The sequence below is a fragment of the Spermophilus citellus genome (genome assembly GCF_964194105.1).
Source record: "Spermophilus citellus genome assembly, chromosome: 9".
NCBI lineage: Eukaryota > Metazoa > Chordata > Mammalia > Rodentia > Sciuridae > Spermophilus > Spermophilus citellus.
The window spans coordinates 11,214,923-11,242,380 of NC_138191.1; the positions used below are offsets into that span (position 1 = coordinate 11,214,923).

The window sequence follows — 27,458 nt, forward strand, 5'->3', positions numbered from 1 at the left end:
TAGTCACTGTGTCGTTTCATTTTATATAGAATACATAGCAATTAGCAGAATGTCTGAATATCTAGAAATGGTCCCATTTAATTTGGTTTTTGTTTGGGATAATGAATACAAATGTTTTGACTAAATGAATGCTTCTCCTAGAGGATTGCTGAATAAATGCTTGTGTGATTGTGATACTTCTGACCCAGGCAGAAGACATGTGCTTCCATCTACAGAACACTGTAAACTTTGAATGAACCCTCAACACAATGAAGAATTTAAGTGCTAGGGAGGGATATAAGCCAAGCCTCCACCCCTTAAAGTCAGCCAACATGTGACAAGAATATCCAAGCACAAAAAATGTCACGCCTGAACCAGTTATCTGAACCAGAAATCTGCCTGTAAATCTTCACATATAAGAACTTATTATCTTTTCAAAGACTCAGATCAAGATTAGAAAGAACTGGGCTAGGGGTATAGCTCAGTGGCAGAGTGCTTGCTACCTGGGTTCAATCCCCAGCACTATAAGATAATAATAATCATAATCATTAAGTTTACAATAACAGGTAGTTAAGAAAGTTATTTTGCATAAATCCAAGTTCCTTCCTATACCCATTAGATTGGAGGGGGCAATAAAAACAAAAATAATTATGTAAGAAAAAAGGTAAATTGCCATATAAGTTTAAGGTATTATTGAAGGATTAATAAGGAAACCAGGGCTGGGGTTGTGGCTCAGAGGTAGAGCACTTGCCTGGCATGCATGAGACACTGGGTTCAATCCTTAGCACCACATAAAAATAAAAATATCATGTCCACCTTAAAAAAATAAATAAATAAATAAGGAAACCAAAAGAATTGCAAATGGCAGGGAGAAGAGGGAAAGGTGAGGGAGTGGGGCGTAAGATTACTATAATTATGTTTTTATGTATATACAAAATGCCACAATGAAAGCTTCAACCCAATCCTGTATAATTAACATGCAACAATTTAAACATATAAGTTGCTTTAAAAAAAGGGGGGGGGGGATTGCAAGTAAAAAGCCATAAAGAGATTTACAAAACTGGAAAACAAATGAAAAAGCTAAATCCCCCCAAAGATAAAATTAATCACTTTACAAATTAACTTACTGTTGTGCAGCATATAAAATGTAAAATACCCTCTGAATCTCTTAAGAACACCTGCACTTCTTTGATAAAAAAATTTCTGGCAGGGGAGAATCTGGAGTTGAAGATCCAAACAGAAATTTGTGGACTTCTAACAATATCCTAAGAGAATGATTTAAAACATGAAAAATGTTTAAAGTTCTTTTTAGAATATTAAAAGTTGGATGTACTCTCAAAGGTCTAACAGTTGAAGAATGACATATTTATAATGTGAACATCCATGTGATAGGATATCATTTAGCAATTTCAATGCTAAATATAAAAAGCCAATAATAATAATGAAGTAAGTGAACTTTTAAAAAATAGCCAGGGAGCAGGACACAGAGGCACATGCCAGTAATCCCAGCAACCTGGAAGGCTGAGACAGGAGGATCACAAGCTCAAAGCCAGCCTCAGCAGTTTTGCAAGGCCCTAAGCAACTTAGTGAGACCCTGGTTCAAAATAAAACATAAAAAGGGCTGGGGATATGGCTCAACAGTTAAGCACCCCTGGATTCAATCCCTGCTACCATAAAAAAGAAAAAGAAAAAGAAAAAATAGCCAGGGATACAAATAAAGGCAAGAGACAGGGAATTCTATTTCCCATTTCTTCCTTTCCAATTCTATAAAAAAAAAAAAAAATCATTATTATTATTACAAAATAATAACTTTAAAAATTATTAATATAAAATAATAATTAAAATAGGCAAGAAAGCCATAGTTGGAAGGCCACTGGTTAAAGAGTCATATACAAAGAGCCCTCAAGATAAGACCTAATATGTGTTATGGGACTAGGTGTTATATAAGAAAAGTCACTGTCCTCAACAATTAGCTGCTATTTTCATCCACACAGCAGGCCATGAACAGCTATTTTTTCCTTCTTTCTAATGCCAGGTCCCAAAAGATATCCACCAAAGAAATGTTGACGGTAATAGAATTCTCAATGACTAGTTCATAGACATTTAATTCTCAAAGACTTCTTAATGCCCAAATTGACATAAAAATACTACTTCTCTAGAGGTTTTGTTTGTTCACAGGTTTCTTTAATGTTTGACATAAAAAAAAAAAAACCCAATTTTTAAATTACTCATCTTTTAAAATCACAATCACTAAGTCATACTCATATTCCTAACATTTTAGAATGTTAGGAAGCCCCAAACATAGATGGGCTTTTTTAGAAAAAAAATTTAGGATGCTTGTTCCAACAATTCAGAAAGCATTTTCCATCAGAAATACAGTGTTAAGAGAGACATATCTGCCCTCCAAAGCCTTGTTTTCCTGATCTTCCAGGTCTAGTAGGATGTTCCTTGGGATGCGGCTTAGGCTCTGCAGGAGTCTCCCTCAAAGTTCTCCATTTCCATATGGACACTTCGTAAGTGGGGTGTTTTCAAGCTGGGGAATGCCTAATATTAACAATTTAACTGGGCTGGGAATATAGCTCAATTGGTAGAATGCTTGCCTTGCATGCACAAGGCCCTGGGTTCAATCCTCAGCAAAAAAAAAAAAAAAAAAAAAAACAATTTAACTATATATATATTTTTACAATACAGCCAACAAAAGTTTAACTTAAAATCTGGGTGAAGTCTTTTTAGCAATCAAAAGGTTAAAATTAGTTAAAGTGATAAGAGTATACTAAAATATCCTAATAGTTTGTATGTTTAAGAGCCTTAAACATCAAAAACAAGAGGATGTTTTTTAAAAAATGTAATCACTCAAGTCTAAAGGTGGGTGAATTTAAATTTAATTCTTTTTGTATAAAACCAAACAATAATCTAAGATATAAAACAAATTATAACTAAATTATATAAAACAAATACATGAAACATGATTACAAAATTTGTTGGGTTACTTATCTTCTAAACCCCCACAATTAACACGAAACTTTAAAACTTTCCCAACTAAGCACGATAGTACTATTTAATGCCTCACATCTTAAAAACAACAACAACAAAAACCCTGCACTTTAGGAATACTCTGTAGTTTTCACAGCAGTCAGAAAAACTCCATAAAGAAAAAGTGGGGTGTTGAAGACACAGCTTAAGACAGTGGCACAGTAAACTTGAAACAAATACTGGCTGAGACCTTATGTCTCTTAATGACAAGAACTTTAAGCATCTGATAGTTTCATTAGCCTTTGCATTTTCAAACAAGTAACCTTTACTTCCCATTGTGCCCAAGTAAAAAGTCCTAAGATTTTTTACAGGGTGGACCTCAATTATCGAGTCCTCTTTATATATAAGGCAAACATTGGTTTTAATTTCTGTTGGAACAAGGGAACTTTCATTAGAGTGCTTAGAATGTTCAAAAAAAGTTTCCAAAGCTCTCTCTCTTCTGGTCCATACAGAAAAGTCAATGTAACCTAAGTGGCAGAAGATCTAGGAAAAAACATTAGTCATATTTGATTCTCTCTCTCAAGTTTTCCTCTTTGTAATGGGAAATAATCTGAATCAGGATGCAACAGTTGATGAGAAGGAAGAACAAGCCAGCTAACCAAATAAACAGAAAGGTGTTCTTTCCTTGAAACTCAAGGACATACGCAGGAGCCAGCCATAAGGCTTGCCCTATAAACCATAACATCAGGAGGAGGACAGCTCTTTTCCAGGGTATCCTCACAAGTGGCATCACAAGGGGCAGAAGACAGAGATACCAAAGAAAGTACTGGGAGGTGCAGACTTTGTTAAAAGTCACAAAAATGGATGTATGAAGGAAACAACAAAAGGCAAGGTCTCTGTAATAGGCGAAAGACACTGCTGAAAGCAAGATGAACTGTGGCAAGAATGCAGCAATTCCCAAGGTAAAACTCCACTTGCTCTCTGCAGTCAAATACAGCATGTAGAAGTATGGAGAAAAGTTATGACGGATATCCCGCCTAGTCAGATGATAAAGGTAGGTATGCTCCAAAAATTCCCAACCATATTTATAGTAGAAACCGAAGCTCAGCGCAAAAAATGTGAGTCCAGCTACGGCTACAAAGAGCAACACTGCCCTATTACACAGCCTCTTCGAGAATTCGTACAAACGACAGCGGAAAGAACACCGGGATTCACGACGGCCTTCATCGTTGTTGCGTTCTGGCAGTAAGTGGAGAGCTATGGGCAGGATATAGGTCACTGGATACATCTTCATATGCACCGCGAAACCATAGAACACAGCAGCACCTGCGATGAGTCTTCTCTCTATTAGATACAGGGCCATAAGTACCAGGGAGGCGACAATGGAGTCCGCATTGCCTCGGCTGGACACTGCCATAGGCAGGGGGTTAAGAAGCCAAAAGACACAGTAGCCACAAGCCTGCCGGCGCCCCAGCCCCTTCAGAAGCAGAAGGCGGTATAAGAGGAAAGCGGTGAGGAGGTCACAGCTGATGAAGAGAAACTTTCCAAAGAGTTCGCTGAGGTAGATGTTGGGAGTGAGGAGCCAACCCAGCAACGGGGTGTAACGATAGGTCGCCCTCAGATAAGGGGAGCGCCCTTGGGTGACGAAACGCGCGGCATCGGTGAACACGTGGTAGTCTACGTCCGTATACCTCAAGAGCAAGGTCCGGTCCTGGAAGACCCCATAGAAAACCAGGGCGACCCGGGCGAGGAAGGCCACGCCGAACACTCCGGCGGGCGGTACCCTCAGGTTCAGGAACCATTCTCCCCAGGGCTTAGTGGAGCCCATGATCTTGCCGAGACAGCCGCCCGGCGCCCCAGCTCCAAACTGCGTTCGTATCTCTCCAAACCTGGCTTAGGTTCCTTGCCTAAGGTGGCCGGCGCATCTCCCACGAGCTAGGGCGCCACCAGAAACAACAGCGGGATACTTCCGGCGCAAAGCTCCGCCCCCGTACTACTTCCGGTCTCCAGCCCCGCGCCGGGCTCTCCGTCGCCCCAGCCTTCCTCTGGATTGGCTATCTTGCTGGCGCTTCTTCCTCTGGCGGAGGCGGGATTTCCGGTCGTAGGGTAACGCTACTTCTGCTTGCCAGGAAAGCTGTACTGGCCGGAGCCGAGTTGTGTTTGTGAGTGACCGCTCTTCCTTCGCTCCCGACTCCAGTCGGCAGAGCGTGGACCTCTGACGCCAAGCCAGCCGCAAGCTTCGTCCTTCAGGCCTGGCTGGAGCCCCAGGAGTGAAAATGTAGGAATGAAAGGAAAATAAACCTAAGCTAGTTTCTCGGGCTGTGCCTCCCCAGCTCTCCGGTATCCATTAGGGGTCTGTGGGCCCATAGAGCCGGCCGGGATGAGTTGAATGAGACCTGAATGGCTATGACCTATGCAGTATTGGGGGAATACTTAATATTTAAAAATTGTTAGCTATCTATCTAAAGTTCCGATTTCAGTAAGCAGTCCATATTTCATCAGGCAACCCTAGGTGCAGAGGATAGGAAAGGAGACCGAGATTCCTAAACTGTGTCAGACCCTCGTGTCTCAGTACCTTTGTGTTTGCTATTCCTTCCACCAAGGTTGCCACCTTCTCCCCAGTTACTCTGGCAAACACCCTCTCAAACCTTTATGCTTCATCTCAGTTATCCACTCGTAGAGGGGTATCCTAGCCCTCAGTCCACTTCCTCATCACTTAGAATGATTTTGATACCAGTCCTCTCAATCCTTTGATCTGTCTGAGAGTAGAAGGACTGGGACAGAGGCCCTCTAAGCGCCAAAAAATTCATTCACAGAGAAGGCACTGCCCTATAGATAAAATTCCTGCCCAGTATCTGTCATTCCAGTGCTCCAAAACTCCCTGTTTATTTTATTATTACAGCATTTGTCTTGTTACTTAGTAAACCTGTTTCCTTCTGGATTTCATCAGAACTCTGATTTGCTTGAGAACAGAAATTATACGATTTTTTTCTGTACCTCAACATCTAACATAGCACCTGACTTCAAATTAGTCATTTCAGTAACAGTTAATTGATTTAGATATTCCTCCTACTAGAAGACTACTAGAGTGGCATTCCTGGAGTGCTCTCAGCTCTCTTTTCCCCTTCAAATATCTTTTACCTTTGTCAATGTCTGCCCTTCACCCACCCCACTCAAACCTGATGTCCAGGACTCACCAAGGACTCCAGCCCATTAGCCTTTTCCCTTCTGCAGTCACATATTGCACTATTGTAGTCTGCATTGCAGAATTTGATACTTTTAGATTGTATTTATAACCTTTTCAGTGAGATCAGAGGGGTCTTTGGAGTAGAAATCATCTTATCCTTAATTTATTTTAGTTCCTCACTTATCTATAATTCATAGAGGAAAATAATAAATCAAAGATAGAGTCATAGTGACAGATAATATCAGGATAATTCATTGCAGTCTTAGACACATGGTAAATGTTCAGAAAAGTCTGGTCTGATGTGATATACACCAGCTGCTTGGGAGGCTGAGGCAGGACAATCACAAATTTGGGCCAGCCAGGACAACTCAAGCTGAATCCTATTTCAAAATAAAATAAAGGCTGGGGGTGTAGCTTAGCAATGCAATGTTTACCTAGTCATGTGAAGCCCTGGGTTCTATCCCCAGTACCACACATATGCATACACACACATATGCACACACAGTGTTTAATAAATTCCAACTGACTTGATTTTACAGATGGAACCTGCTTCCTAGAGGAAGTTTTCCAGTCTAGTTAAAAGAAAGGAGGTGACTCCATCTGTTTTGAACATGGAGCTCTTGGGACTACTTCACTCATCCATTTGAGAGTTCACATTTATTCTTTGAATGAACCTTGCTAATGTTTTATGTTCTATATTCACATTCTGCTATCTTTGTGTCCTTTAATGTGCCTTGGGTATAATTGCATGCCTTAGATCGATAATTACTTCTATGCATTTTTTTCTTGCAGTACATTAGCCACATATTAAGTGGCAGCACATCACCATTCAGATAATTATAATTATGATGATGATTTGTAATAGCTGGATTTGTTGAAGGCTTTTTTTTGCAGTGTACCAGGCATTGTGTAAATACTTTTCTTTTTAAATTTTTTTTTTAAATTTTATTTTTTGTTGTTGTTGTTTTAGGTGGACACAATATCTTTATTTATTTTTATGTGGTGCTGAGGATGGAACCCAGTGCCCCGTGCATGCCAGGCCAGCGCACTACCACTTGAGCCACATCCCCAGCCCCTGTGTAAATACTTTTCATGTAAGGTAGATATTCGTACCTTTACAAATGAGGAAAATAAAGGCTTATGAAGGATAAGTAATTTTCCTAAGTCATACAGACAGCTAGTAGCAGAGCTGGAACTCCAACCAGTTCTATCTGACCCAGAATATCTTTATCACTGTGTGACTGACTTGCAATGTTGATTACAATCCCAATTTCCTTCTCTGTTTCCTCTCATTAAGCTCTTGTTTGAATTATCCTGATATTCTCTGTCACTATGACTCTATCTTTGATTTATTCTTCTCTTCTATGAATTATAGATAAGTGAGGCTGAGTCCCAGAAGGTGAAGAATATATAGAGAGATGTCTGAGGATTAACTAAATTAGGGGTCTTCTGGCTGGGTTAGCTTAGGTAGTTTGACAGAAAGGCCTCAGCCAGTCTTTGCCCATGTGGCTAACTTAGTAGAGAAGGTAAGAGGAACCATAATTGGGCAGATATTGAAAAACAGTTAATCAAAAGAAAGCGTGTCACTGAAGTCAAAGGTGGGAGATATAGATAATAGTTTATGGGAATGAAAAAGGGATGGAGTCCTGTCTCCTGTCTCAATTTTACTGCCAGATTAACATTCATAAAAGCATTTCAACTAGATTTTTTTCCCCTTAGACTTCTTCAGTGGCTCCCAACTGTCCAGAGGAAAAATAATAAATGCTTCAACTTGACATTTAATCCCTCCATTATCAGGCTTATCTTACTTTTCAACTTATTCACCTATAAAGCCCTGTGTTCTGAATTTACTGTCTCCTGAACATGCCTGGTGTTTTCCTCCTGCTCGTGCTGTACTGTCTGCTGAGAAACTTATTTCAGTTCACTTACCTGAATGCTGTTGATCCTTCAGTGCGAAACACAACCTCTACTCCTCTGTAAACTCTTCCTAAATCTTAACCAGTAGAAATAGGCTCTTTCTCCCCCAAACAGTGTATTGTCTTTTCTATTTTTTAACAGTTAATGATGCTATGCTTTGTGAAATGTGTTATCTTAATCTTTTATGATTTTTTAACAAGACATACCAACTCCACTGGGTACTAGCCATGTGAATTTTAGGCAAGTTCTTTGTCCTCTTTTCTTTCATTCCTTCTTGCTCTATTTATTGAGTGTCTTTCATGCCAAGCACTGTGCAAGGTTCTGAGCTATACTGGTGACCACAAACACTTGACAGGAATCCCATCCATGTGTCACTTAAAGTCTAATGAATAAGATAGACCGAATAAATCCACAAGTGATGTAAAATGGCAGCTGTCATTAGTACTGGAGCTTTTCGTGAGATTCATTTGATATAAGATGGACATCGCCAGAGTGAAGAAGTCCAGAAGTTGGCAGGAAGTATGGAGAGTTCCCGAGAGGAAATAGCAGATGGAAAGCTATAAGTCTGCACATCTCCTGTTTGGTTTTTCTTTCTTGTCTTTTTTTTTGTACTAGGGATTGAACCTAGGGGTGCTTAACCACTGAACCATATCCCCAATCCCCTCCCCCCGACCTTTATTTTTAAAGTACCGGGGATTGAACTCAGGGGCACTCGACCACTGAGAGACCACTGACACATTCCCCAGCCCTATTTTGTATTTTTTATTTAGAGACAGGGTCTCACTGAGTTGCTTAGCACCTCGCTTTTGCTGAGGCTGGCTTTGAACTTGCAATCCTGCTGTCTCAGCTGCTGTGATTATAGGCTTGCACCACTGTGCCCGGCTCCCGGCCCCCGGCCCCTTTTAATATTTTATTTAGAGACAGGATCTCACTGAGTTGCTTAGGGTCTTGCTAAATTGCTGAGGTTGGCTTTGAACTCGAAATCCTCCTGCCTTAGCCTCCCAAGCCATTAGGATTACAGGCATGTGCCACTGTGACCCACCCTCTACCTCTTGATGGCATGAATCATGTTTTATACTTCTTTGTTAGTCAGATGGTACTGTCCACACATTAGGAACTCTGTATTTGCTGACTTTTCTTGAATCTTATGTCAAATGTGTCCTAACCAGACTTCTTGTTGTTGTTTTTTTTGTGTGTGCTTCAAAACTTGTTAGCTTTATTAAACTTTATTTTGTTCACACAGCTTCTTTACATGTTGAGTAGCACTGATGAACGAACACATTTACAGAAGTCCTCTCACCATAGACAGTCTTTTAAATATGCTTCAAATGTTTTAGCCACTTATTTAACAAGTGTTTGATATTAATATTAAAGAAATAAATGGCTAAAATACATATTGGTATATTTTTCTTTTTTTTTTTCCTTTAAGAAAGAGGTCTATTTACCTCATAGTATTAGAGGATGAAAGTTCAAGATCAGGAAGCCTAAGTGTTTGGCCTCTGGTGAGGGCCCCCTGATGTGGGCCCTCTGGTGTGTAACATCAGGGCAGAGAAGCAAAAAGGAAAATCAGACCTCTTAGACTGATATCAGTTCTTGCCTAGAGTCTGTCCCTGTCAATGTTTTCCACAGAAATCTTATTCTTTTTAGATGTTAATTCTATACCTAGCATTAGCATATGCTATTTGTTATTGATCTTGTTATTTATATTTGTTTTATACTACTCATTATTTTCTTTCCTCAAGTTTGTAGGAACTATAGACTTTTAGGAACTATATTTTATATATATATCTTATATATTTCATAGGTCTTAATCCCCTGGTGTTTTCTAAATGCTGTGGATTTTTTAAGGATAATAAAAAATTTAATTTGTCCCTCCTTTCTCACTACTATCCCTCCAAAAGGAACAAGAGTCAGTGACTATAGAATCTGTTGCTTCTCATCAGAGAAAATTCAGGGCTGGATAATGACAACCGAGCCTTTCTCAAGCTAGTGATAGATAAGTAGAAGAGAAATCCATTTCTTTGAGATTTGGGGGAAGAAATGCCTGATGATTAAGGAATTGCCTTATAGAGCCTTGAGGATATATAAGGAAAACCAGCCAACAAGTCGACATAGTAACATGGAAGGAAAGTTGGACTCATGGTCACTGCTGGAAGGGATTCAGAGCAACTTGACTTCCTGGATTAAGCTGAGCCAATGTTCAGATTTCTGGATCTTACTTTTTTAAAAAAAAAAATCTTATCCTTTATGCTTTTGGTTTGTATGTTTTGAACCCAGGGCCTCACAAATTCTACCATTGAGCAACATCTTCAGCTAAATCTCTTCCTTTAAAACCAAATTTAAAAGGTATTTGCTAAAGGATCCTAAAGTTAATAAGGGAGTGTGCATAGAAGGAGTGGAAGAAATGATGTCACTAATCAGAGAAATTCAACAGAAGAGGACTGGCTACATGGTCAGAAATTCTATCACATCTAATTCATCCCTCCTCTTCGAGGCTTTCATAACAGTAAGGGTTTAGATTTCTAAAATAAGCTAGAGTTAAGACCAGAGATTTATCCATTTTATTTAGTAGCTTGTTTTGAACAGTCATAAATAAACCAAAACTCTCTCGAACATCTTTTTTTCCCTATGTAAATTCAACCTTGCTTACTCTTTAACACAGTAAATGGGAAAAACCATCCTTAGATACTTTTTCTTCGGTAGAGTGGCCATGGACCAAGTCTGGAGGCTCAACTCACTGCAGCACAAGCAGTATGTTATTTTTCAAATAAACTAGGTTACCTAGGAGGGGTAAAGAACCAAGGTACCAGCCTTGGAGAAGGTACAGTGTCCCAGGCTTGTGCCAATAGTATGACTGGCTTCCTTCCTCTGCTCAGACCTCATAGGGAAATCCCTGGATGGTCTTATTAACTGACCGGAGTCCAGGGACTGGGGTGAGTAAATGAGGTGAAACATAGTGTAGAGATTCCAGAAGCCTCTCATGGAACTGTACCATCCCCTAGAGCGAGATGATAGCCCCCCCCCCCAGTTTCATACAGGAGCTTCAAAAGCCAAAATATCCCCATCCATACCAGTGCCAGGACTAGGATGCTTCCGGCATGGATGGCACTCTCTTTAGGCGATTTGCAGCCATATAGAGGGCTGGGTCTCTGCCTTGGGAGGATCTTGGGCCCATCAGCTCTTTAGTCCTGGCATTTGGATTCTAGGGTTGAGGCTTCCCTTTAGTCCCTCCCAGATACAAAGGTTTTCAGCTTAGGTTAATTCTGGGGACTGGAGTTGCAGTTGTTCCCATCCCTGTGCAAGAAAGGAAAATAAAGCTTACTTTGAGAGAGGAAAATGGAAAAGAAGCCTGTGTGCGTTATTTATTTATTTATTCATTATTTAAAAAGGTGCTACAATAGCAGAATTCTGCTAGAGATGGGGGTACATAGGTTAAGTAGTAGATTTTCCTAGATTTGCATGGATAGAGTATCTCCCCCACCCATTTCCTCCTATCCCCCCTCTTCCTGGTCCTATCAGTAGCAGGAGCTCATCAAAACCATCAATGGATGCCTCCTTATTTCTGAAAAGAAGCTTTCATCTCTGTTTCCCAGCACCAAATCTGAAATCCATCAACCATCTCATTTCCATGTTGAAACCAGGGTCACTGTAAGTCTGAAATTTTGGGTGTCATACTCCACAATCAAGGCAAAATATCTGCCCCCTTTTCTAAGTTCTCTGAATACTTAGTTTCTGTACATTCTGTATATTTGGGCATATATACATCTTTATACATATCTCTCTGTATATATTATCTCTTTTTTCTCCTTAGATAAACCTTTCATATGTATCATATCCTAATTCCCCAAGACTCTACCCATCCCTTGTTTGCCAGCCCAAGAAAGTCTCAAGGGTTTCATTGATTTCACCAAGTCCTTCAGCCCCATTCTTTCTTATCTTCACACCCTGAGTATCCTTTCCCATCAGTTGTTTTTTACCCACCTTCTGAAATCTCCCCCTTAACATTTATGGCTATTATGCTGACATTCCAAGTCTATGGCTGATATAGATGGGGCCCATTTCTCACCACACCCAGCTACTTCCAAAGATTATCCTAAAGCCTTGAAAGAGGATTCCAGGACAGAGGAGACAGGCTGAAGTCTAAAGAACCATTTAGGGTTGAAGGTGGGATAAATTGTTGGGGAAGAACGGGCTTATTGGAGAAGATGCCAGATTACACTAATAGGACAGTATGATTTAAAGTGCAACTTAAAGCAAAGCCTGGGATAGCAGAGAAGGTTCAAAAAAGATTAAATCAGAAAATGTTCTCTTTGCACCTTGTTATCCAGGAATCTGAGAGCCAGAGTGGGGCTCAGAATAAGACAGCAGGGGAACAGGAAGAGTATACTTCTTCAGAAGGAAAGCAGCAGTGCGCAGAAGAAACCAGATGGGGAACAAATAGATAAGAACACACACACACACACACACACACACACACACACACACTGCAGTACATTTTGTCCTTATATGTTGAAAGAAATCAGATAAGTTTAATGTTGAATAATGTTGAAAGCACAGAAGCTGGCTCCTTGCCTTCTGTTCTTTGTTTCAGATTTTCAAGTTTTTCTGGTTCTTGTTTATATGAGGGCTGGAGAGTGATGGTGTGGTTTACAGTAAGTGGAGACTCAAGGGTCTTCATTTTCAAGATAAAGTTAGTTGAGTTCAAGGAGAGATCAGTATGAGAGGAATATGCCAGTTGAATAGGTCCAGCCTTGAAACTGAGTGAGATTTTCTGCAAGGTTCTGCACAGAGAAGCATGTATACACTCGGTATAAGTGTGAAGCTCATAACAATTGGTCAAGTTCATCTTAAATAAACTGCCACTTGATTCATACAGGGATTCTATGCCAAACAACTTTGAAGGGGTTCCTTCATACATAAATGAAACCAGAAAACACGCATAGGATTTGGGACATTACAGAAATTTTGGTGTCTATATGCCCTTCCAGGACCTTTGCCATACTCCCCACTAGGGAACAAGGAATTGCCTGAATCATCTCCTAAAGAGGCTTTTTAACTTGCCTGAAACTGGCCCCATGGTAGAGGAGAGTAGAAATTATACTGATTTTCATGATTTTATATCAAATCTCAGAGTAGCTAAAGGAGATCATGGGTATTTGATCTGGAGGTATAAATTCTCCCCTCCCAGTACTGCCTGGTGAAATAACTGTCATTTTTCAGAAAGATACCAGGAGGTGTAACAAAATAGTGGTTGCTAGCCAGAGAATTCTGCTTCTGCACAAACCTTAACAAAAGCATCACCAATACCCAGAGGCTCTGTAGAGCAGTCTAGAAATCTGAGAAGTTGCCCATCCCATATGGTTGGCTTAACTTTCCTGGGGAATCTATACCCTGTGGATCTACTTTTAGTTGAGCATCTGTGTTAAGAGAAGGAAGTCCTCACATTTCTCTTCCTTTCTCTAAAGGGTTGGGGTTAAAGGAAGAGGAGTCTGGGCTAAATAGGAAAGGAAGAAGAGAAGCCAGGTACAGTGCAATCTGAAGTATCATTTTCAGACCTTTTCATGAGGCTTGGGCACTGGACTTATTTGAGGGAACATACTGGCGAGGATCCTCCCATTCAGAGAACACAGGGAAATAAATTTTCCCAGGGCTGCCTGGAGGATGCGTTCAAAGTTTTGGACAACAGCTCCAAAACTGAAGATTTAGAATCCAGAATGGGTGCAAGTATGTTGGTCATGACTATATGTTTCTCCAGTTAATACTGATTCTCTGGGGGACAGAAGCTATGAGAGAACTGGTTATCCTGAGAATGTCCACTTGAGAATAGAAAGGGGGAAATGGTAGTATCCAAGGACCCAGGTTATGACCAGAAGTTACCAACAAAAATTAGATACATCATGACAAATTTTAGTTGCTTTCAACAAGGGTTGGTAGAATCCCCAAGATATACTGATTTCAGGTTCCTGTATTTCTGAGCACAGACTACAAGGTGACCATTAGAGAAAACCTTTCCTTAAGGAACTGGCTACATAGAAATGGAGATGGAGAGTCACCAAACACTTGTGGTGGCAGAAGGAAGGCACAGTCTATCCATCCAACCACATGTTCCTTCTAAAGTAAGTCTCCAAGCATGGCTGAGGCCTTTTAAGCCACTCCAGCCGAATCTTCCCTCTCCTTCACCCATCCTGGCATAAGGGAGTTGTGTGCACTGGGGTAGAAGCAGGGGGAGGTGGGGGAGACAAAGGGAGGAAAACTTGAACTCCAGTTGGTTCAGACTTCCAAAGGCCTCTGGGTTAAAGAAGGGAGAATGGAGGATGGATGTTTCTGGAACTCTCCAGTGACCCCAGGTAGTATCCCTTGCCCAGGGCTTCAAAAGAGAGGAAAAGAGGCCAGAGGGCTGGGAAGGTGGAAACAGGCCCTCAGACATTGCTGATGCGCACACTTAGGGCACTGCCCTCCTTCTCAGCTTGCTCCCTTAATGACTCCTCCAACTTGAGCTTTTCAGGATCTCCATAGCGTACAGTGCTGTCACGGAGGCCACTAGGAGAGGCCACTTTCACAACCTGGTCAAAAAGGCTGAAGTCAGCTATGTATTTGCCACTGGCCGATAGTGAGATGGCAGGTGTGAATTCATAGCCCCAAAGGATCTCCTCCGGCAGGTAGGAAGTGCGCACCTGGCAGGTGGCACTTGTGGACTCCACTGTACCACTTAGGATCAGCACCAGCTCAAAGTCACCTTCACCACTGCGAAGGGGGAGATCTTTCAAGGGACTGGTCTCATCTACCACATGGTAGAAAGTAAGGGGCAGAATGAGGAAGGGACTGTCCGAGGCTGTGTCTACTTGGAAAGTAACATTGACTTGATTGAGCCGAATGTTCTCACCCTCCTTCGTTTGATGAGTCTGAAGCAGTTTTCCTGTCACCTGGCAGCCAATGAGAAGGCTCTTACGCATATTGGCAACCCGGATCATAAGGCAGGGCTTCCCATTGTGTGAGGCTACAACTGCATGCTGGCTGAAACGGATGGTCTCCGCACGCTTCTTAGGCCGGGCAATCTTTGCCAGGAAAGTACCTGTGATAAAGATTTCCAAGATGGTGGTGAGCACCAGCTGGGCAATAAGAAGCACAATGGCCAGTGGGCACTCCTCACTGATGTAGCGGAAGCCATAGCCAATAGTGGTCTGGGATTCAAGGGAGAAGAGGAAGGCTCCAGTGAGTGTGTGCACCTGTACCACACAAGGGGTGTGGTTGGCAGGGGGGCCCAGCTCCAGCAGGTCCCCATGGGCCACAGCCACCAGATACCACACAACACCAAAGAGGAACCAGGTGCCTGCAAAGGTTGCAGAGAAGAGCAGGAGCTTGTAGCGCCACTGCATGTCGATAAAGGTTGTCCATAAGTCCTTGAGGTAGAGGAAGCGCTTGTCAGCAATGTGTTCCATTCTCACATTGCTGCGGCCATCTTTCGTGAGGACTCTCCGCCGTCGTATCGGTGGGCCCACTAGGGGCCGGCTTTCTGTCTGAGTGGTCTGGCTGTAATACACCTTGGCAACTGATGTCATCTGGAGGAGACAAGACATCAGAAAGGTTATTGTAGAAATCCAGCCAACTCCTAGATATCACATAATAAGAATGAGGCATTAACATTCATTTTGGCCCTACTTATTTGTTCTTTTATTAGCAAATATTTATTAAGCACTTGGTATATTGCAGCCATTGTGCAAGGTGCTGATGACCAAAGGTGCAAATAGAATCACCCTTGCTCTGTAAGAATTTGAAGTCTAGAGAGGAAGATACAAATTCAGTAAGCAAATAATTGCAATACAATCTGATATTTGTAATTTTTAAATACGAGGTAGAAAATAAAGAGTAGTAAATTCATGGTTCCTTGAAAGTAGGGAAAGACTAATGAAGGCTCTACTAATCTCCATTCATCACAAAACCAGTTCTAAGCAAGTATATAATTTTGAAATAGGATCCTAACCCATCCTCACAAATATCTATTGTAAGGCAAGAAAGGCTATTCCATTGAAATCCTTCTAGGCCAATCCCTCGTAACATACACATATGCCCTTAGTTTCTCCATTCTCTCTCCTAGTTCCAAGTTAATAACCATTTATGATACTAAGATACTCATCTGAGTAAGGAAATAGCAGAAACTGCCATTCTTCTGCCCTCCAAGATGCTCTTCAAGTATCCAGCCCATTTCATTTATTATTATCATCATATGTTTGCATCATCTGGGGAAATCAGGTCTGGGTTAGGGTTTCAGTTGTTAGGTCTCAGTTGTCTCAGGAAGAGCACAGACAGGACTTAGCAAAAAGCAGTGATACAAGAGAAATAACATATTGAAGCTTCTTGGTATCCTTGGAACATTACCCCAAAAGTTGGTAGGAAGGCCAGAACGTAGGTAGCAAAATTGTCTTGACTGAGTGAAGCAGGAGAGTTACAAGGGCATATTAGTGGCTATGTCTGCAGGATCAAATTCAGGATTGCTATTTTCCCTGATAATAGAAAGTGAAACAAAGATCTGAAATAGGAGACAATTTATTTCACAAGGTCCCTGGCATCCCTGCCCAAGGAATAACTTGTACTTTTCCAGCAGACAAAATATTCAATCACTAAGCCCATGGACTCTGGATTTGATGAACCGGATCTTCTGGGAAGGAGTAGAGTGATCTCTAGGGAGTTTGACCCTTTCTGGAGATCATAGAGGGTCATCATTCTTCATTTCAAAAGCCTGAGCTGTTGCATTTTATCATTCTTCACATTTCTCCCCTCCCTTGTCCCTGGAAAATTCTAAATTAGTTTGGTCCATTCATATTCCCATCCAGGTAAACACTTGAAATGGTGATCACCAATGGATGAGAATATTGTGAATGTTCAGAGGCAGCTAGAATGCCCATTTACCAGTCCACAGTCCATTTGGAATTTTATTTACCTAAGAATACTACTCAACCAGACTTGAATGCTATTTACTGCCCAATGTCTTTGGCTACTTTGAAGCAAAAAACAAAACAACACCAAACAAACAAACAAAAAACTCTACAACTCTGAAGTTTGGAGAATTCCCATTTAGGGCCCAAAGACAATCCTATTTAGTATTCAGTGGTGGTAACAATAATAAACCCCACCACAATGCCTATGCATAGGTTCCATTTTAGAGTTCAACGTAAATCTTATTTGATTGATCCTTGAACTCTTGAAAAGAAGTTTTAAAACCTCCATAAGAGACTCTGAGGAATATTGGAGAACAGAGGAATTTCCAGAGAGTTAGAGATGGGTTAACATGATTTTGATTTTCTTTTTTTTTAATATTTATTTTTTAGTTGTAGTTGGACACAATACCTTTATATTATTTATTTTTATATGGTGCTGAGGATCGAACCCAGGGCCTTGTACATACTAGGCGAGTGCTGAACCGCTAAGCCACAACCCCAGTCCATGATTTTAATTTTCCAGAAGAAAAATGAGGTATGCTTTGCCAACCATAGACAAATAGGTAAGATAATGATCCTAGGCAAGATTCTTGAATAAAATTTTAAGATTCTAAGCAGGATGGGAGAAAGAAAGTTATCAATAAGACTCAGTGTAAGTCTACAAAAAACAAGTTGCATCAAAATAACTTAATTTCCTTCAATGATAAGGTTGTTAAATTGACAAATCAGAGAAATTCAATTAAGTGTACTTAAGCTTCAGCAAAATTTTTTCACCAGCTCTATCATATGTCTTATCCTGGAGAATGAAGAGAGATAAATGAAAGAAGGATAATCCCATTAGGTGACTTAAAAGTAGAAAATTAGTTGTACTGGTGAGTGGACCATCATGGCCTAGAATTAGCTTTCTATTAATGTACCAGAGTGCTTTATCTTTTGTCTTGGCCTATTCATGTTCTAAAGACTAATTTCATTCAAAACCAGAGAACACCATGGCTATCAATTATGTGGATGACATAAAGCTGGGATGGATTACAAATACAAGGGCTGGGCAGAATTAGGATTTCAAAGGAGCCAGATGAGTGAGCCAAAGTAACAAAAAGGATTAACACTGGATTATTTACTTGGGTTCAAAAATTACCTGAACAAGTTCAAGACAAGGAAGATGAATGTAACTTGGCTAGCAGTACCATGAAAAAAAAAGAATTAAATATTTTAGCAGAAAATAATCTAGCAGAAGTTCCCTTTTGCCAAAGAGAAAAAAAAAAAGCAATACAATCTTAAGCTACTTTAAAGTCCCTAGAATAAGAAAGTAGTTGGTTCTACTCTACTCCCTTCATCCCACGTCTACAGAATAGAGTCTCAAGGAGTAATCAGGATTTGAAAAGATTCAGAGCCAGATCACATGGCAAATGGTTGAAGGAAAAAGGGAATTCAATCAGGAGAAGAGACAAGGTAAGGATGTAACAGACGTGTGCTATTATTCGGCTTGAAGGACTATTATGTGAATGTAAGTTTGGTCTAGTTTTTTTGGGCTCCAAGAGGAACAACCAGATCAGTGAGTTCAAACTACAGGGAGAAAACTTCCAATCTTATATTATAAAGGACACTGTAAGGATCAGGACAATCCAAATGTGTAAAGAGTCCCTTGAAAGGTGGATGGTAACGTGACCCTGACAGCGTGCAAAGATAGTTTGGACTGGCACTTTACAGAGATCCTATGTAGAAGATTAAAGTTTAAGATGGGGGTTGAAAGATTGTCTCTAATTTTGACTTCACTCATGGAGGATCAGGATTCCTGTCTCCTCCCTGATTCTGAAACAGGGGCACTTTACTACTGAGCTACATCCCCAGCCCTTTTTATTTTTTTAATTTTGAGATAGGGTCTCACTAAATTGCCAAAGCTAGCCTGAGCTTATCATGCTCCTGGGATTAAAGATATGCGCCATCACACCTGGCTACCCTGCACTTTCTGTGGTGACATTCAGGGATTGAGGGAAGATTCTGCATATTGGGGAGATTGGAAGCTCTTAGGGATCAAGGAAAGGCTTGTTTATCATTCTTAAAATAATAGCCTATGATTACTTATTACTTTAAAATATGTAATTTGATCTCACAACACCAAGTAGTTAGGAAAGACATCATTAGAAACTAAGGCTCAGAGAGATTTGCCTCAAAATAGATGAGTGATGGAGTTGGGACCTGAACCCAAGTCTTCTGTCTCCTGGTTCAGAACCTTGAAATTGTAGTAACTGCTTCTGTGGACCCCAGGTTCATTTTATCTCATGCTCTCAGAAGGTACCTGTGTAACCCTGTACCAAGGACAAGTTGAGTCAGAGAAGACCGAACCTGGATCCCAGCGTTAAGGTCATCAGCTAATTGGCACTGGAGATTTTGGCTACTGGCTAGCCTCTTTGTTGCCCCTGGCTGTTGTGTTTGCCGCCTCCAGATGTTATGCCTACTGTTGCCAGCCTTTATTTCTGCCACCTCCAGCTGTGATCTGCTGCTCCCAGCTGCTGTGACACCTCCCACAACCAGGCTGCTTTGTTCTCCAGGGTGGCCCCAGTCAGAGCAGATAAACAATCAGTACACTCCACCCCCAAACTGGCCAAGGCCCTTGGGGAAGGAAGCAGGCCAAAGTTCTGTCGCTGCCCCACCCAAATTACACATCCTTCCTCTAGAGGGTGCTATTTCCCCCCAAACAGGCCCAGTCAAATACCAGAGACCCCATTATCAAGACAAGACCAGCCTGTGAGCAGTGAAAGAGACAGAAACAGGTTCATCCACTGTCTCCCTCCTCTAAGAACTAAACGAATGATTCTTTCCCTAATACAAAAGCCAGTCACACCTACAAGAATGTCCAGCATACTCCTTCAACAAATACCAGTTCCACACACTGCTCGGTGCTGTAAGCTCCCTAGAGCTGTGTTTTATTACCTGCAAGCTCATTTATTTTAATTGGAAGTCACTTATTCTCCAGAATGAATGAATTTATCAAAGATTTTCTTGGATGCAGGACTGATCTTGAGTTGTGTTTTGTTGTTGTTGTTGTTGTTGTTGTTATTATTTTGATTTTTTTTTTTTTTTAACTACTGGGGTTGAACCCATGGGCACTGAACCCTATCTCCAGCCTTTTTTATTTTTTGAGACAGGTCTCAATAAGTTGCCCAGGCTTGCTTCAAGTCTGTAATCCTCCTGCCTCAACCTCCCAAATTGCTGGGATTACAGGTATGAGACACAGTGTCCATCTAGGATATGGCTCTTGTGACTTTTCTAACTAAATTGGCCAAACCTCCTCCCCATCCCCATTGCTTCAGGGTAAACTTCATGCCTCTTAGCACAGCATTCAAGGCCCTTAATGATTTGTCCTCTGTCTACCTTACTCTTGGTAATCTTGCACACATGCCTACACTCTAGCTCTATAAAGAACCCCATGATCCTTTCTACCTTTGAACCTACTTTCATACTGCCCAGCTCTGTGCCTACCTGATGACCATCTGCTTACCTTTTAAAACCCCACTGAAGTGTTAGTGATGCTCTTGGAAGCCTTCCCCGCCCTCAGAGAAATGGATTTATCTTCTCTGGGCTTCCTCCCAACCCACCCCGACATAGGTTCACGAAGCATGCTCTTGTGCATATTACCATTTTACAACACCATAGTGCTTTGAAATGTTTGTTTACCCTCTGTGGTCTCTTAATTCAAGGCCACAGACTGCCTTGCATCTGTTTCCCCAGAACCAAGTGTACTTTATTAAGAAAGGCAGAATGGAGGGATGAATAAAAGTCTTGGCTTGTCCAGAGTGAGTAGGGTTGCAGCCTCAGTCCACCTCTCAGGAGATAACTAGTGGCTGTGGCTCTGTGGAAGGGGAGCCAACTTTACACAGGCTTCACTAATGCTGCAGAGGCTTACAAATTCTTTTTTGAAAAGGGGGAGAAAGAAAGCCCCTAGATATCAGTGCCAGCCCTCATCTGGGTCCGTGGCCTTTTGCAGCAGAGTGCTGGAGTTGACTATGCTAAATTATGTGACTAGAGAAGATGCATCAAGCCCCTCCCAGGAGTAGTGAGCAGAAAGGCAGGAAAAAGCTGTGCACCTTCTCCCCAAACCTGTCAGGTTGGAAGAAGGGACCCCAAGGAAAGAGTAGTATTTGTTTTCTCTGTAACAAGAGCAACTCGACTGAAAAGAGACTTGGGAGACAAATACTAAATGCATCATTTCCAAAAGTGAACAAATCCTCTTTCTTCTCCTATCTGTTCTCCTCTTTTGATTCCCTAAATCATTAAAGATGCCCTTATCCTCCCCGCTAGCTACAAAGTCTTGGGATCATCTCATACTCTCCTCCATCCTGTGGATGTATTCCTTGTGCCTCTTCCCTTCATTTCGTTGACTTCCTTTTGGTCTTTCTTTCTAGCCTCCTACTCACCTCATATCCATTCTTTTTCTCCTCAAATCCATCCTACTTTGCCACTGGATTACTCTTCCTCATTACACCTCTGATCGTAAATCAGTGAACATTTATCCAGTACTTTACAAAACACTTTTGCATTTTATTCTCATGACTATCCTAGAAGATATTAAGCTCCTAGTTCCTATTTTAGGAATGGGAAAACTAAGGCTCAGTGAGGTGATGTGAATGGGTGCATGGTGGAGCTGGACTTATGCTCAGGTCCTCTGGCTCTCCAACTCTTCCATTTTTCTTTACAATATAATGGTCTCAGTTCTTTCCCTAGCTCAACAACACTTTAATGTCTCATTAGCTACCAAAGAGAGATCAAACTCAAGCTGGCATCTAGGGCCTTCCATGAGCTGATCTGAAACCTCCTTTCCAGCCTTATTTCCTATCACTCCTTACCTTTAGCACAAATCAGAGGAAGCCAACAACTCCCCATTCCCTTCTTTCCTGCCTTCATATGATTGTTTATGCTCTTCCATCTTCTTGGCCTCTGAGCCCAGTTCAAATGACCCCTCTTCCACGAAGCCTTCTCTTATATCCACAGCTTTAAGTTATAGCTCCACTTTGTGGATTTCCACATATGCAACACTTATACACATCAATACCCTTTAAGGCACATCTCTTGGTGCATGTCACATCATTTGACTTCTACTTCAAATAAGCCTATTGAAAGAAGACTCTAGGAATAATATATCTTGGTTATCCTAACAATTAGCACAACGTACAGCACATAGTATGTGCTCAAGAAGTACTTTATGAGTGAATGAATGAGAAGAAGGGGCTCCAAACCCCTCCAACATAGGGGTCAACAGAGGAGAACTAGAATGGACTCTGACCTCATAGTAGGACTGAGGACACTTGAAAACTCTTGTCTTAGACAGAAAGGATGAAACTTCATTTTGTGCTACAGCCTTTGGAGCTTTTCATTCCCCCTTCCTGTTTGTATCTTCTCTTGACTTTTCTTGTAATGTTTTCTCTTTTTTCATGTACACATGGAAATCCCAGATAACTAATTAGAAACACTAATAGATATTCAAACAAACCAAATGTTTTCTTGTGTGATGATGTTGCCCACCATGCGCAGTTGAAGTTGTGTTTTCATGCATTCATTACAATAAATATTATTTAGCATCTACTGAGTACCAGATTCTAAACAAAGCACTGAAATTATTGATGTGGATCAGATAAGATTCGGTCCTTAAACACCTTCCAAGCTGATCAAGGAAGTGATTATAAAACAAGAAGGAAGGGGCTGGGGATGTGGCTCAAGCGGTAGCGCGCTCGCCTGGCATGCGTGCGGCCCGGGTTCGATCCTCAGCACCACATACCAACAAAGATGTTGTGTCCACTGAGAACTAAAAAATAAATATTAAAAATTCTCTCTCAAAAAAAAAAAAACAAGAAGGAAGTCATGAGTGCCACAGAAGAGGTGTCAGTGAAGAGCAAGGAGAGTTCATGAAGAGAAAAGTGACATTGAGCTTAAGGAATCAGGGTTGGAGAGGTAACTAATATGTCTTAGCTGAGCACCTAGGCACTGGACTCAATTGGTTTTCTCTTTTAGTGTTAACTCTTATAATTCTCCCAAAGAATCCTTTAAGAATTTTATTGTCCCCATTCAGACCAAGAAATATATTTAGTGAGTAAAATCATACGCTGAGATTTTTCTTCCAAACCTGACAGCCACACTCAGGGAAGACCATGAAGAAAGATAACATTGGGACTGGGCCTAAAGGATAGGCAAGATTTGAAGATTGAGGTTTGTAGGGGAGGATCAAAGAGAAGGACCTTACAATGAAAACAGCATAGAGGAAAAGATATAACATTGAGAAAATCCAGGATTACTCAGGGAATAAGAAGGCATTTGATTGACGTATGGGACAGCACAGGAAAGACCTTAATAAGACAAACTGGAAAAACAATGATGTGATCTGATCCCACAACAGCCTCCTGCTTTGTAGCCTGCTTCATGCTTTTAAAATTGGGCAGCAGCCACAGCATGGGTGTGGAACCACAGCTCCCTTGTCCCTTTCCCTGTAGAACTCAATCAAGGCTGCTGGGCATCCTCTCACAGAAACACTAGGTGACTTTCATTTTTGACCATGGAGTACTTCCTCTTTCAAATGTTTATTTGGGGGTATGGAAGGAATGAGGGTCAATGCCATTTACTGAATGCCTACTTTACACTAACACTTCACATTTCATCATTGCAATATTCCCTAAAGCATACCTTACTAACCTTAAAATACTGATGAGGAAATTGAGGTTCAGAAAGCCAGAGAGCACAGCTTCTAAGTAGCAGGGCTGGGATTTGTACCTGGTTCTGATCATATTTCAAAGTCTTTTCCAGTGTCGATTCAGATTAATATTACAGGGAATTTTCCTTCAATGATCAAATCCAACATTCCAAAATTGGAGAAGAGGACCTTAAGTGGCTGGCAGGAGCCTAACTGGTAAGAAAAAAGAATCACTGGCAGTGGGAGCTGGGTGTGGTGGTGCTTGCCTGTAATCCCAGCTACTTGGGAGGCTGAGGCGGGAGATCCCAAGTTGGAGGACAGCCTTAGCAATTTAGCGAGACTGTGTACTGAAACAAAAAAGGAAAAGGGCTAGGGATATAGCTCAGTGGTAGAGATTCCCTGGGTTCAATCCCCAGTACTGAGGAAAGAAAGAAAAAAAAAAGAACCCTAGCAATGATTCCCAGCATGATACATCTGCTGATTAGAAGCAAAAATCTTTCTTTGTGGCTGCTTTTCCCGGCAGTTCATGTCTATATCCTCTTTCCCCATCTCTGTCTCTGGTGCTATCCTCCTTTTCTCCTTTCTGTTATCATGGATGCTGCCCCACTTGCCCCATCTTAATTTCATTTTGGCTGTTACTAAAATGTTTGCTCCCTTCTGTTCTCCTTTTCACCCTCCATGTTGTCTTTCTACTCTCTACACATCTTTCTGGATCATCCTTCTTCTTATAATTTCTCCATCCTCCATCCTAGAGGTCTGATTTTTTAAAGATGGTGATATGGAGGAATAATGCCATTCTATCCATCTAATCTCAACTCTCTCTTTTATTTATTTGTTTACTTACTTACTTTGGGTACTAGAGAGCAAACCCAGGGATGCTCTGCCACTGAGCTATACCACCAGCTCTTTTTATTTTGATATAAGGCCTAACTTAATTGCCCAGACTGGCCTCAAACTTGCAATCTTGCTGTAGCCTCCCAAGTCACTTGGATTACAGGCATGTGTCACCACACCTGGCTAATCTCAACCCTTATTTTGAAATTCTTTATCCTACTATTCTCTTATTTCCCAAGACCTACTTGTCCACATTAATAGAGATACTCTAAGTGCTGGATCCTCTTGAGCATTATCCCTATTTTTTTCTGGAAAAGGGTCTCTAGATTTAAGGATTTGGGAGTGGGATCAGAAAAGAAGGCAGTTTCCAAGAAAATAGGGGTAATGCCCACTATGGTAATTAACTTATCCAACTTTTTTTAGATTGGAAGGTATTTCTGAATCAGTCACTGTTGGGTAGATAGAAATAGGGAATTATGCCAGGTGTTGTGGGAGGCTAAGGCAGGAGGATCACAAGTTCAAGCCTAGCCTGGGCAACTAGTGAGAACCTGTCTAAAAATAAAAAAATAAAAAGGGCTGGGGATGTAGCTCTGTTGCAGAACACCCTTGGGTTCAATTCCTAGCACAAGAGGGGAAAGAGGTAGAAGAGAGAAGGAAGGAGGGAAGGAAGGAAGGAAGGAAGGAAGGAAGGAAGGAAGGAAGGAAGGAAGGAGAGAGAGAGAAAAAAAAATTATAGATAGCACCAGCTCACTCTCTGTCCCAGAATCAGTCATCATACCCAGGTGCTAAGTATTTAGAGAGTCCTATTCACAGGCAGAAGGGTTTTGAGCCTCAGAACTGGAGGCTAGGCTGTCTCCAAACCCTCGCTTATCTCACAATTGAGCCAGGTATGTGTCCATGCATAGCATTCTGGAGACGAATGAGACAATCAGGCACAAGGATGGATAAGACCAGGCCCAGCAAAAAGGGGCAGCAAGCCTTGCCAGGAAGAAAGTGCACTGCACTGGGAACCAAAAGACTCAGATGCCAGTCTCAATTCTGCCACTGACTCACTGTGAACTTGGGCAAGTCCCTACTTCTCTCAGCTTCATGGTTTTCACTGTGGAAGAAGGTTGTATCAGTTCCCCCTCCAACTGGAGCACACACCCTTGCACACGAGGCACTAGAGTCACAGGATTCACTCTAGCATATTTTCCTCAGATATCAATGTTAAAAATCTTGAGGGAAAACAATATTTTAATATTATACAAGTGCCAGGCACAGTAACTCACACCTGTAATCCCAGCTACTCGGCAAGCTGAAGCAGGAGGATCACAAGTTCAAGTCCAGCCTGGGCAACTTAGCAAGCCCCTATCTTAAAATAAAAAATCAAAAGGACTGGGGATATAGTGTGGTGGCAGAGTGCCCCTGAGTTCCATCCCCAGTACTGAAATAAGTAAGTAAATAAGTAAATAAGTAAATAAAACATATACATATAAACAAGGAATGCACAACAGAGTAGATTGAGACATTTATATTACTTAAGACCAAAACAAATCTCAAGGGCATCTAATGCATGGCACCTGCAGCTGGTCTCTGTAGCTTCAGAACACAAGCTCCCTCTCCTCTTTCATCCAAAAAAACATTGCTGGGTCAGTTTGGAGGTGCTATGTTAGAAGATGACTAAGGTCACTTGTTCCTACTATGGTCCAATCTCATTCTTCCCACTAGCCTCAGTAGAGGGAGGAAACAAGTACTCATCTACCTTCCATCACTGTATTATCTTTTTTGGATACCAAGGCCCACTTGAATAGTGACTTTTGAAGCCTCCAGAAAGAGATCAGCTGCACTGGGAACTGAAAAGATGCATTTCCAGGTTTCCAAATGTGTTTGTTGTTTTTTTTTTAATTGGCAGTGGTGGTACTGGATTAAACCCTGTGGGCCTCATGCATGCTAGGCAGGAGCTCTACCCTGAGCTCTATCTCCATCTCCTTCCAAATGTTTTTAATGAGAGAAGGGGGAAGTGAAGAGGAAGGAGATGGGTATAAGAGGAAGGACAATAAGAAAAGCTCACAGGATTATGTAAGCTCTCAAGGTTAGAAGAAGAATGGGGTTGGGTTTGGGGTTCTTTTCAAACTTAATGTCTTTATTCATCAATCTCCCTCCTGTCCTGCCCCAAGGAAAATAAACAAATGGAAATGGAGCCAGATGCACACAAATCTTGAGGTGGGGAAAAAGAGGGCAGTGTGTGTGTCCAGAGGCCTGGCTTTCCAGCTGGGTCACTGCTGCCTCTGTCTCCCACCCTCAGTCTCCTTCCCCTTGGCCCTCCCATCCTCTGGCCCCAGCCTGACACCAAGACTCTGGGCCAGGAAAGAATAGGCTTTTCTTCCCTTGTGTCAACGTTTGGAAAGTTCTCATAGTTTGATCAAAAGAAAGGATAAAAGCCTTCAAAGCATTTCCTGGGAGTCTGTGACCTCTGCCTGGCCCTTCTGACCCCCCTGTGTGTTTTCTATTCCAAGAGAAGGAGGGACAAAGAGATGGGGCCATGTCAGATGTTCTCCTCTGTTTAGACACCACCCCTGCCTGTCATTGTAAGCTGATTGGGACTAATTCCCCTTCCTCCATCCCAATCCCCAGGCAGTACCTTCTGTCCCCTTCTGGGGAGAAGTGTTCTTGCAGAAAACTGCCCAGAGGGTGACATGTTAGGGACCCCCTTTTCTCCTAATGGGTGGGAGGATGACTTCCGCGGCATACTGCCTCTTTGTGCACCTGCTCTCCCAACCATCCACAGCATCCCCAGCATACTTCCTCCCTAAGTGACCACAAGTCATGGTGTCTGCTCCTAAACATCGTCTGGGACAGGAAGGCTGCACATCCTGGGCTCTGCGGGGGGTTGGTCCTTTGTGAGGAGCATGGCACTGTGTACAGTTCAATTGAGGACAGATGCTGTACCACTTCATCCTCAGCCCCA

The 27,458-nt window shown here is 41.7% G+C and overlaps 2 protein-coding genes across 2 annotated transcripts in view; both read right to left on the reverse strand.

Moving 5' to 3' along the window:
• Positions 1-2,841: 2,841 nt before the first annotated feature.
• On the reverse strand, positions 2,842-4,950 carry PIGM (phosphatidylinositol glycan anchor biosynthesis class M). The gene has a single exon (XM_081308109.1). It carries the CDS (start codon positions 4,778-4,780, stop codon positions 3,509-3,511), a length of 1,272 nt encoding a protein of 423 aa, XP_081164235.1. The 5' UTR covers positions 4,781-4,950; the 3' UTR covers positions 2,842-3,508.
• A 6,625-nt stretch (positions 4,951-11,575) lies between these two features.
• The window catches only part of KCNJ10 (potassium inwardly rectifying channel subfamily J member 10), a 32,887-nt gene continuing 17,004 nt past the window's right edge, over positions 11,576-27,458 (reverse strand). The window contains exon 2 of the mRNA XM_081308580.1: positions 11,576-15,615. Coding sequence (XP_081164706.1) covers positions 14,476-15,615 — 1,140 coding nt within the window. The 3' untranslated portion in view covers positions 11,576-14,475. The remainder of the gene's footprint in view (positions 15,616-27,458) is intronic.

Bases quoted from the DNA above. Each gene is read 5' to 3' on its own strand.
- PIGM (XM_081308109.1), bottom strand. From the start codon at position 4,780: ATGGGCTCCACTAAGCCCTGGGGAGAATGGTTCCTGAACCTGAGGGTA.